Source organism: Tyto alba, unplaced genomic scaffold, assembly GCF_018691265.1.
Source record: "Tyto alba isolate M040663 unplaced genomic scaffold, T.alba_DEE_v4.0 Super-Scaffold_42, whole genome shotgun sequence".
In the NCBI taxonomy this organism is placed as follows: domain Eukaryota; kingdom Metazoa; phylum Chordata; class Aves; order Strigiformes; family Tytonidae; genus Tyto; species Tyto alba.
The window spans coordinates 13,547,912-13,558,531 of NW_024881318.1; the positions used below are offsets into that span (position 1 = coordinate 13,547,912).

The 10,620-nt window shown below is 62.3% G+C and overlaps 2 protein-coding genes across 6 annotated transcripts; one reads left to right on the forward strand and one right to left on the reverse strand.

The window, feature by feature from the left end:
- Positions 1–605: 605 nt before the first annotated feature.
- SIGMAR1 (sigma non-opioid intracellular receptor 1) lies at positions 606–4,204 on the reverse strand. 2 transcript variants are annotated; one of them, XM_042804459.1, is made up of 4 exons: positions 4,008–4,204; positions 2,989–3,189; positions 2,367–2,459; positions 606–2,064 (listed from the first exon to the last, which is right to left on the reverse strand). In XM_042804459.1, the coding sequence occupies exons 1-4, from the start codon at positions 4,171–4,173 to the stop codon at positions 1,838–1,840; spliced, it is 687 nt and encodes a 228-aa protein (XP_042660393.1). In that variant the 5' UTR covers positions 4,174–4,204; the 3' UTR covers positions 606–1,837. The 2 variants fall into 2 exon arrangements, with proteins under 2 accessions (XP_042660393.1, XP_042660394.1); XM_042804460.1 differs by having other exon boundaries at positions 3,082–3,189; positions 4,008–4,188.
- A 132-nt stretch (positions 4,205–4,336) lies between these two features.
- GALT (galactose-1-phosphate uridylyltransferase) lies at positions 4,337–9,604 on the forward strand. Of its 4 annotated transcripts, none has more exons than XR_006166657.1 (12): positions 4,351–4,441; positions 4,762–4,931; positions 5,008–5,083; positions 5,215–5,263; positions 5,496–5,625; positions 5,881–5,937; positions 6,258–6,380; positions 6,533–6,665; positions 7,126–7,209; positions 7,301–7,455; positions 7,557–7,689; positions 7,819–8,007. XR_006166657.1 is itself a non-coding variant. In XM_042804458.1 (12 exons), the coding sequence occupies exons 1-11, from the start codon at positions 4,381–4,383 to the stop codon at positions 7,620–7,622; spliced, it is 1,104 nt and encodes a 367-aa protein (XP_042660392.1). In that variant the 5' UTR covers positions 4,351–4,380; the 3' UTR covers positions 7,623–7,657; positions 9,231–9,604. The 4 variants fall into 4 exon arrangements, 3 of the variants coding, with proteins under 3 accessions (XP_042660390.1, XP_042660392.1, XP_042660391.1); XM_042804458.1 differs by lacking the exon at positions 7,819–8,007 and adding an exon at positions 9,231–9,604 and having other exon boundaries at positions 7,557–7,657; XM_042804457.1 differs by having other exon boundaries at positions 4,352–4,441; positions 7,557–7,657.
- Positions 9,605–10,620: the final 1,016 nt, after the last annotated feature.

Consider the following 10,620-nt stretch of genomic DNA (forward strand, 5'->3'; position numbering starts at 1 on the left):
CCCAACACCTATGCATGCCTAAATGCCCTGCCGAGACACACACAAAACCACCCTCCTTGCACCTACACACACACGTGCATGCAACTTGTCTGCCAGTGTGTGTACACGCACACATGCACGCACACAGCCTACATACTCTGTTTCCCTCCTGTGCCCTTCTCATACCGAAGGGTGCAGCTGTATGTGCCTGTGTAAACCTCTCAGAACCACCAAGCTGCTATGTCTAGGTCCATTCACCCTCAGGGCCACATGCCCAGCATTGGCACTGTCCCCCAAAAGGATGGAGGCCCCCCCCGTCTGGACTCGGGTTTCCCATGGAAGCAGGGCCCTGGCACCAGCTCAGTCTTTTCATCCCCAGTGACTGCAGTGGAAAGAGGAGTAACAGCACCATCTCCCGCTGGTCCCTGGGAGCTGAGTGAGTAGGGGCTGATCCTGCCAAACACTGCACTCCCCAGCTCCCATGACCCTGGGCAGGATGATGCTGGCTTCCCCAGGGACACCCAGCTGTCAGCAGGACCCCTGCTGAGCCTGGAGCTGGCCAGATCCAGCACCGTTCCCCGTGGCAGGGACTCAGCACACTCCAGAAACAATCCTGGGGACCTGAGTGGGTGGGATGAACAATTTTATTACTGGTATCTCTTGTCACGTGGCAAATTAAGAAGTAGCCCATGTGTGGGGCTGCCAGTCAGCAGGATGGGGACAGTCCAGGGAGCAGGAGCGACATGCTACAGACCTGGTGGCCAGCGACACACACATTAGTTTGGCAGAAGTGCTGAGGTGAAAGCCCTCCCACCGAGCAGTGAGCCCAAACTGGTCTGGCCATGGGGCTGCAAGCAAGATCCGGAGCTGGGCTCAGTCGGGGGACCACAGCACTGCCTCAGCAGCAGGGACCCTGCGCTGGGAGCCGAGTAGGGTGGCTGTCCCCAAGGGGTCTCACAGCCAAGGGAAGCGTTTCGAGGGGCGAGATCCCATCCTGAGCTAGTAGAGAGGTTTGGGCACCTGCAGACACTAGGTATGTGCATAGCCCAGAGGCCACGCAGAACAGGCTCTCCGTTAAGGCGACAGACGGTGGCTCTCCCCCTTGGGGGGGACTGCAGGGAAGGGACTGTGGGAAAGGGACCCTCTTCCAGCCCTGGTTGTCTCCTAGGGCAGATGACCCACAGGGGACCAGGAGGGACCTTCAGCACAGTGGCTGGGCATCTCCTCACTGCCAGGGGGTTCCTGCGCAGATCCTGACCCATGCCAGGGTGACACTGTGTGCTGCCAACCCACATCAGCAGGGATGGAGCCATGGAGGATGCTGCCAGCTGGACACAGCGCCCTGCACTGCCTGCAGCCCCGGCAGACAGCCAGGGAGACGGGGGACTTCCCGGCTGACCTTTACAACGGGTGCTCTGGCCCAGTTCACCCCATGCACCCTGCCTTGAGGGTAGCATCCTCCTCCTGATGTCTCAGGAGCTGCAGAAATTTTGTGGATCCTGGGGACAGCCAGCCCCAGCCCCTCTCCCGCTGCATGCTGAGGGCACACAGGGGTGTTTGCACCCCACAAGGCTGCTCCAGCCCTGAGGGGTGGTAAAGCAGGACATGGCTCCTGTTGAAAGGGGGGGAGGCAGGTCGTAAAGAGAACTGGCGGTCTGTATTGCTGTGATCGCCACGGCTCCTCTGTCCAGGCACCCAGCTGGCCCATGGGGAAGGACAGAGCAATCTGGGGGAGGCACAGGGGGTCTCCTGCTGCCTCTGCTAGAGCCTGGGCTCGGGGAGGAGGAGGAAGAGGAGGAAGGAAGGCTGGGAGGAGAGGAGCCAGCTGTGCTCGGCAGGGTGCCCCAGCGAGCAGGGCTCAGCAGCCCAAGGTGCTGAAGAAGGCACTGGCTTCCAGGAGCAGGCCCTTGGCGTAGACGCGCAGGGTGTAGAAGAGGGTGACGAAGTCCTGAGTGCTGAAGAGGGTGTCAGCCAGGGCGAAGGCAAGCGTGGAAGGGATGAAGCCCCGGCCGTACTCCACCATCCAGGTGCCCGCGCTCCACTGCACCGAAGTGGCCTCTCCCGCTTGGTGCACAATGGTGTCCCCTGTCAACACACACAACCAGTATGGCTCCCGGCGGCCGCCCCGCATCACGCCCAAAGCGGAGACATGTGAGATCGCAGGGCTGAGCACCCCAACGCCGCTCCAGTCTCGCTGACTTTTCTCTTACAGGCACCAACTGAGGTGCTGGGATGTGCCCATGGGGACACAAACCGCCCCATCGTGAGCTCCTGGCTTCTGCCAGGCGGAAGGAAAAGGCTCTGTGACAGTAGAGGACCAGCCCGCAGAGTGGCCGTGCCCCAGGACGTGGATGCAGCCCGCAGGGCACCATGGCTGCTGCACTTACCTGGATAGTAGATCTCACTTCTGGTGGTCCCCTCCTTCCACTGCCGGAAGGTCCCCGAGATGACGGTGTCGGTGATATCTGCCCAGTACCGACCTGCGGGAGGACAGACGGCACTGGCTCAGCACGTCCCTGCTGGGGACAGCTTGGGAGCCCAGGTCTGAGCTACAGAGCAGCCCTCCGCAGGTAAGGATGCCCAGCCCCGGGGCCTTGACCCACTGAGGAGCGCAGCTGGGTCTGGCATCCAGGCTGCCTGTGTGACTGGGCATATACCACCAGTCTGGGCTGTTTGGTGTCCTTAAGCCCCATCGTTTCCAGCACGTTTGGCATTCGCTCCCTGCTGAAGCACTGGGCGATGCGATGCCTGCCACCACCTGCCAGCTGGATGCGGAGAGTCCTGGCCATGCGGCATGGCGTGCACAGGGACCTGCAGGTGCTGCAGGACACCACGGGGGCTGGTCCCCACCCAAAGGGTGTTTTCCAGCATTGTGCACCCTGTAGGAGCAGAGCAGTAGGCTCCCTGCACTGGTCACACCATGGCCAGGGTAGCCAGACCTGAATTAAGTGGAGTGCAAAATGCTCAGAGAACCTCCCCCCCAACCCACCAGCCCTGTCCCCCACTTACCCGAGTGGCCCCCAGTGTCAACAGCTGTCCCAAAGAGCAGCACATACTCGGTGAGCGAGGCGTGCAGGAGGCACATGGAGCCCATCCACCCACCTGCGTTCACAAACACCCACTGCAGGTCCTTGTCTGGCAGGATGTGGCCTGGGTGCTTCTTCCGTAGCTCCACAATGATCTTGGAGAAAGCCAGCTCATGGTCCAGCCCTGCAGCACCCGGGGTCGCTGTGAGTCCCTGGCATGAAGCAAGCTCTGCTGGCAGCACCCCCCACCCCCCCCCCCGCCGAATCCCCTCCACAGCTACAGGGTCCCAGCACATCCTTAGAGCCATCTCCCTAGGGAAGATATCTCCTCTCCCCAGCTTTCAGCCCCCGTGGCCGCTGACCTGGCTCCAGTGCCTCCACAGACGGTGATGGCACCGAGCGCTCCAGTCCTACAGCCCACCGCAGGCGCTGGGCAATATGGGGGACCCAAGCAAAGCGACAGTGACCCTGGTGACGTGCTGCCCCCCTACCGCAACCGTACACCCTGTGCCCTACGGGGCCAGCCCTCCCCTCTCCAGCCCTAGTTGAGGGGTTGGTTCTGTCCCTGAACCGCCCGGGGCTTGCTCCCTCGACCTGGCCCAGCCCCGGCACCGAGAGAGCCGCCTCCCCCCCCCGGGGCTCTGCCCCAACCGGGCTGGGTGATGCTGCTGCCCCAGTCCCCATCCCTCCTTCGCTCCAGCCCCACTCCCTCACCCCACTTCCCCCCCGTGCTCCCCTGTCCCCGTTCCCCGGTACCAATCGCTTCCCGATATCGGTCCTGCTGCCCCACGCCCCCCCCCCCCCCAACCGACACCAGTCCCACTCCCCGCCGCGATCCCGGCCCCCCGCCTCTACCGGAACCTCCTCGGTCCCGCGTCCCCGCTGCGGGTCCCTTCCCCAACCCAGGCCGCCGCGCCCGACCCCGGCTCCGCTTCTCGGTCCCGCTCCCTCCCGCCCCCTCAACGACCGGTGGGCCCCGTCGTCCCCACGGGCGGCGCGTACCCGCGTGGTGCCGGGCGAGCTGGGCGATCTCGGCGGGGGTGAACTCGTACCGTTTGGAGGCCAGCCAGCCCCGCAGCCCCTGCAGCGCCAGCGCCAGCGCTCCCAGCGCCAGCCCGGCCCGCAGCGCCCGCCGCCCCGCCGCCGCCGCCGCCGCCGCCGCCGCCATGCCGCCCGCCGCTCCGCTCCTCCCCTCCGCCGCCACCGGAACGGGGAACCGGAGCGGGACCGCGCCCCCCCCCCCCCCCCACTCCGCGGCCACGCCGTGCCCCGGCCGCGGGCGGCCCCTGCGCCGGCGCGGCGGGGCGGAGCGGAGGCTGGAAGGGGCCGGTCCTGGTGCTGCCTCCGCCGCCGGGGCTTCCGGGAGGGCGGCGGGATGGAGCCGTCGCCGGCGGGCGAGGAAGAGGAGGGGGGCGGCCGCCGCTTCCGCGCCAGCGGTACGGCCCGGGCTGCCCCCCTCCAAACCCCCGGCAGAGCCCCGACCGGCCACCGGGAAGCGGGGGCTGCGGGGACCCTCCCTGCTCGCGGTGGGGGTGCAGCGGGGAACCCCCCCCCCCCCCCCCCCACTCCCAGACTGAGACAGGGAAGGGGTGAAGCTGAGCGGGCCATAAAGTGGGGTGCAGGCCCTGTTGAGGGGTCACCCGCGGAGGGGTGGGCGTGGTGGGTGGGGGTTTCCGGCCCGCAGGGTGTGTGCACACACACCCCCCCCCCCCCCCCGTACCTCCCTCCCTGACACCCCACACCTTTCTCCCCACAGAGCACCAGCACGCTCGTTACAACCCGCTGCGGGACGACTGGGTGCTGGTGTCGGCACACCGGGTGAAGCGCCCCTGGCAGGGGCAGCTGGAGAAGCCACCCCCTGAGGATGTGCCCCGCTGGGACCCCAACAACCCTCTCTGCCCCGGGGCCACCCGGGCCAACGGCGAGGTACCACCAAGGACCCTGACACGGGGGCTCCCCTCACCACCCTGTCCTTCCCTGATCCCATCTCTTGCCCCGGCAGGTGAACCCCCAATACGAGGGCACGTTTGTCTTTCCAAATGACTTCCCCGCACTGCAGCCCGATGCTCCCGAGCCTGGTAACTTATGGGGGGAGAGCAGGCTGCCAGGGACCCCCAGGCTTAGGTTCTGGGGGGGCTGCAGGGTAGCCTGGAGAGGCATGAGTGCTGCCCCAGTGCCCTCTCCCTCCACGCTCTCTGTCCCTCCCCAGGTGACAGCGATCACCCTTTGTTTCGAGCTGCAGCAGCCCAGGGTGTGTGGTAAGTACTTCCATGGCTCTGGGGTGTCCGAGCCATGATGTTGGCCAGGACCCGTTGGATGAAGCTGGACGGACCCTGCTTCCCTCCTGTGGTGCCTGTTCTGTGCACTCCTTCTCTATTTTGAGGGCATTCTGGCGGTCTCATCCTTGTCCCCTGTTCCATCGTGCCTGACAGGGCCGTGGGGGTCCCCAGAGACACCCCGCAGTCCCAGCCATGTGTGTCTCCTCCACAGTAAGGTGATGTGCTTCCACCCCTGGTCGGACCTGACGCTGCCCCTCATGTCCCTGGCAGAGATCCGGGCTGTCATCGACGCGTGGGCAGAGCTGGCGGCTGAGCTGGGTGCTTCCTACCCCTGGGTGCAGGTCCGGGGCTGTTGGGGGCTGCCCTTCTCTCCCTGCCCTGGGGGGCTCGGGTGGAGGTGGGGGGCCAGAGCAGGGTGCTCTGGCAACACCTGGGTTTGGGACTGTCCCAGTTGTGTGTGGGCCTCCTGTCCCTACCTCATTCCCCCCCTGAGCCTTTTCAGGTGGGTGTGAGGCTCTGCTCTCCTATGGGATGCTTTCCTGGTGTGCCAGGGACCCTGAGGCTGGGACCTGCTGACTGCACCTCTTCCTCCGCAGATCTTTGAGAACAAGGGAGCGATGATGGGCTGCTCCAACCCACACCCCCACTGCCAGGTGAGGCTGTCCCCCACCCGTGACCTGGCTTAACTGTGAGTTCTACTGAGCGACCCTACAACAAACCCAGGGGGAAGATGTGAACGGGAATCCACCCATCCCGGTCCCAAAGCTTTTTGCAGCAAGGATACCCCCCATGCACGTCGCCCCTGCACCCCTGTCTTGTCACCTCCCCTCCTGGGGACTGTGCCTTGTGGCTGGCACATGTCGGACTCTCCACCTGGTGGCAGCATGGACCTGTGGATGGGCAGTGTGGCTAGGGCACCCCTGCAAATGTGGGGTACAGGTAACCCAGACCTGTGCCCCAATGTCCCTCTCAGGTGTGGGCCAGCAGCTTCCTCCCAAACGAGGCACGCCTGGAGGACCGGACCCAGCGGCAGCACCTCAGCCAGCATGGCGTGCCCATGCTGCTGGAGTACGCCGAGCAGGAGGCTCACCGAAAGGTGAGGACGTGGCTGTTGTTGGTACCCCCTCCCTGGGAGCTAGATATTTGCTGGGGTGGGCCCCCCAGCCCTCAAGAGCAGGGCACCCCAGGAGGACCCATTCCCAGGGTGCTGGGGCTCTGTGTGTCCCCATTAAGCACCGTGTCCCACAGGAGCGGCTGGTGGTGGAGAACGCAGACTGGTTGGTTGTGGTGCCATACTGGGCCACTTGGCCCTACCAGACCCTGCTGCTGCCCCGACGCCACGTCTGCCGCCTCCAGGACCTCCACGAGGGCGAGAGGGACAGTGAGTGGCTCCGCACCTTGTTAACCCCTGTCTCACATTCGTTGGGCTTGACCTTGCAGTTCTGTGGCATCCTGGCTGGTGCTGGAGGGTCCGTGTCCCCTTGGGGTGTGGGGCTTCTGGGCATGGCTTGGGAAGGGACCGGCTCCCTTGTTTTGCTAGGACCAGAGCTGGGCGTCCAGGCACATGCAGTACTGGTTGAGGGGGGGACTAGTGTCCTTTTTGGGGTGATGAAGCACACGGTGGCCTGTACTCTTGGGGTGCCATCTGATGAGGAATGGGGGATCTTCCTGCTGCATTGCTCAGGCTGTCTGCATGGGTGGGGAGGGAGGGAATTGCTGAGTGCATCCCTCCTGCCTGTCACTGATGTCCACCCAGGGTGATCCTGCCAAGCCCAGCATGCTGTCTCCCCTTGGAGGGGGCTGGCCAGCTCGGGGTGTGACTCCCTGGCACTCCCCTGCAGGTCTGGCCTCCATCATGCAGAGGTTGCTCATCAAATACGACAATCTCTTCGAAGTCTCCTTCCCCTACTCCATGGGCTGGCACGGTGAGTGGTGTGGCTGGGTGACACCCACAGCCCTCTCATCGGCCTCCCTGTCCCCTCCTTGGGGCTCACGCAGCGGCTGCACCCCCAACAGGAGCCCCCACGGGCCCCTACCTGGAGGAGGACTGTGGGCACTGGCAGCTCCATGCCCACTACTACCCACCGCTGCTCCGCTCCGCCACTGTCCGCAAGTTCATGGTGGGCTACGAAATGCTGGCGCAGGCACAGCGGGACCTCACCCCGGAGCAGGTGAGCGCAGCTTAGGAGGGGACTGAGGGGAGCCAGGGGGTCCTGGACCAGGGCCATCCCCCAGACTGGCTGCTGACCGCCCCTCGTGCTGTGCCCCGCAGGCAGCCGAGCGCCTGAGGAGCCTCCCTGAGGTGCACTACAAGCAGAGGACGAAGGAAATGTCATGATGGGGAGCAGCAGAGTCAGCCCTCGGCTGTGCTTGGTGAGGCCGGGGAGAGGAGTCAGCTGAGGGGGGTGAGAGCTGAGGCCTGGGAACTCAGGTCACTTGTGAGATTTCCAATCTCCCAGATTCTCCAGAGCCTTATTGCAGCTTGGGGACTGGCTTCGCCTGTTTAGTCCTAATCCTCTGGCATCCTTGTACAGGCAGTGCTGTTTCTTCTGTCTCCTTGCCCATCCCAGGCTGCGTCTTCTGCCTCTGCAGTGTGCTCCTGCCACCATTTAAGGGATTTACCCTCCTTACCCATCCATTCTTACTGGTGGGCCTGGGAGTGCTGCCTGCCCCGTGGAGGGGCACAGCACCCCCTGGCCAATAAAACCTGGAAGCAAAGTGTCTCTGCCCGTGCCCACATGGCTCTCAGCTCTGGGTGGGAGTTTTTGGGGTCTCTGGTGGGGATTCCCAATTACTTGGGGAGGGATAACACCGGGGACTTCAGGGGATGTCTAGGCAGCCCCATGCTGCTTGCTGTTCTCCCTGTCTCTGCGTTGCCTCCTCTTCCTCCCTGGGGGGAGCTCTGAGCCTGTCTCAGCGCCGCAGGCCCGGGGAGGAGTGGGAAGCGGGGAGAAATTGATGCCGCCCGATATTTAGCCAGCCACTGGAAGAGAGCTGAGGCCTGGCAAGCTTGCTGCATGGAGGAGATGCTCATTCCTGAAGCTGCTCCTCTCCCTCCTCTCTATCTGGGGCTGCTGGGCTGCAGCCCTCATCCTGCTGGCTGCTGGTACTGGGGCTGCTGCGATGCAGCAAGAAGCTGGTTCATCGCTGGCCTGGGGGCTGCCAGGAGGTCCAGCTTTGCTCACGGTACTTCTGCCCCCTTTCCTCTTCCCTCTGCCCACCCATGGCATGGGGCAGCAGCAGTTTAGTCCCTGGGCTGAGCTGAGGGATACTGAGAGCTCTGTGCTCCCCCCCTGTGCAGCCCTTTACCCGAGGGAAGCCCCAGGGCTGTGCAAGGGTGGGTCCTGGACAGTGATGAGGGATGCTCAGTGCCATTTGCCGTCACATCTTCACACAAATAGTTTTTATTTGTCACTAAAGAGCCGTTCTCATAACTCCTTAATGAGGCCCATATCCTTGTTAAGTCTGTGAGTCGGCTCCTGAGGGCTAGAAATATCTTTCAAGGAGAGAAATGCTCTCCTCCTACCTACAAGACAGCAGTTTGTGGGGAGGGCTCTGCCGCTTCTGTGCATTGCTCCCCCATACCTACCTATGGGGCAGGGAGAAGAGCCTGGCTAGCATGAGGCTCAGAACCAGGCTGGATGTGGCCCTCCTGCATGCTGGCTGCATCCTCCCTGATCACCCCATCCCGGAACCTACAAGCCAGCCCACCACCTGGCCTCAGGGCTCCCCAGGTGCCCACAGGTTTTGGGGAAGGAGGCGGTGGGTTCAGGGGTGACCCTTGAGGTTGAGCCGTCATTGTATGGAGCATCCCCCCACATGGCATGGGAGGTGCCCAGCTCAGAGTCTGGCCTCTTGCAAACTGATTTCTTCCCTCCTGGGACAGGCAGTGTCTGAGCTCTCCAGCCATCCCCATCGCAGTCCCCATCCTTTCTCGTTGCAACAGGTGCCTTCGTGTCAACCTCTGAACTTCCCCGCTTGGAAGAGTTTTTTTCCCTTAGGGCCCTGAAAAAGGCGGCAATGAATTGGCTTAAATGTGGGGATCCAGATTGGGGTAATTAGCCGCTGAACCAGTTGTAACGAAGCTAGTCATCTCCCTCCACGCACAGTTAGCTCTGATTTAATAGCCCACCGGCTCCCAGCCCGGGCTGCAGCGCCTCGGCCCAGGGCCGTAAATGAAACTCGCAGTAAGTCAAGCGGTATTAAACTTTACAGTCGCCGTCTTTAAAAACGAGACTCTCTCTCTAATAAATCAGAGCAAGTGGGATTGTAAATATCGAGGCAGGATCCATACTGCTTAATTAAACAGTGCCTAATGAACAGCCTGTTTGTTGTGTTGTGATTTAGGATGGAGGCTGGGGAGACAGTGCATGGTGAGGAGCTCTGGTACCCATGCTGGGATGCCCTCCCCAGCAGGTAGCAGCTGCTGGAGTTTAGCTGCTGTTAAAATAGCTCAGAGACAGCCTGAGAATTTTTTTTTTTTTTAAATAAAAAATGTTCCCCCCCCCCATATGAAACATTCAGGGTGGGAGTCAACAGCAGGTGGAGGAGGAGTGGGGGTACAGCCGGATGTGAAAGCTGAACAAACCCTGACCATGCTGAGCGCCCTGGTTCCTCATGACAAATCCACCTTCTCTTGCCCTGACATTTTTAGCATGTGCAAGAAGGGGGTGAAAGGCTGGAAGGGAGCAATGATCCTTTCCTGTGGCTTGGGGAGGCATTAGGCTGGTGTGAACAGAGCTGCTGGGGATGCAAAGGCATTGCGATTCATAGGAATCATCGCTGCCATGCTGTAAAGCCCTGAAGCCTTTTATATTTTGGTAGTTGCAGTCCAGTTGTAATCAAAAAGTGATTTATTGTGAGGAGATTAAAAACATCTAGCTGGGTGCAGGATGGTGGAGTGGAGTGACTGCGGGGCACCCAGCTGCTGCACCTGGCCTGGGGGCACCAAAGGGAAACTGAGTCCCGTTGGGATTCCTTGTGGGGATGTGCATTGATGCAGTTTCACTTCTGCAGGGGAGCTGTTGGAGATCATCCTGGGAAAAGTATCCCTATGATGGAGTCACCCTTCTCCTGAGCCCCTGTCCCCCAGCGTCAGGACAAATACATCCTCCACAATCCCTGCCCTGAGCTGCTCTGGAAGGATGAGCAAGGCAGGCGATGGAGGGAGTGAGGGGAGCCGAGACAAAGCTGAAGCATGGAATTAATGCATTAAAAATGCATCGAGGTTCCATGGAGGTGTTTGCTGCCTCTGTGGTGCATTAATATGGCTGTGAGGGATTAGGGGGGGGGGCTGTGGGTGTTTCTGCACTGGTCCAGCATGTCCTGCAGACTGC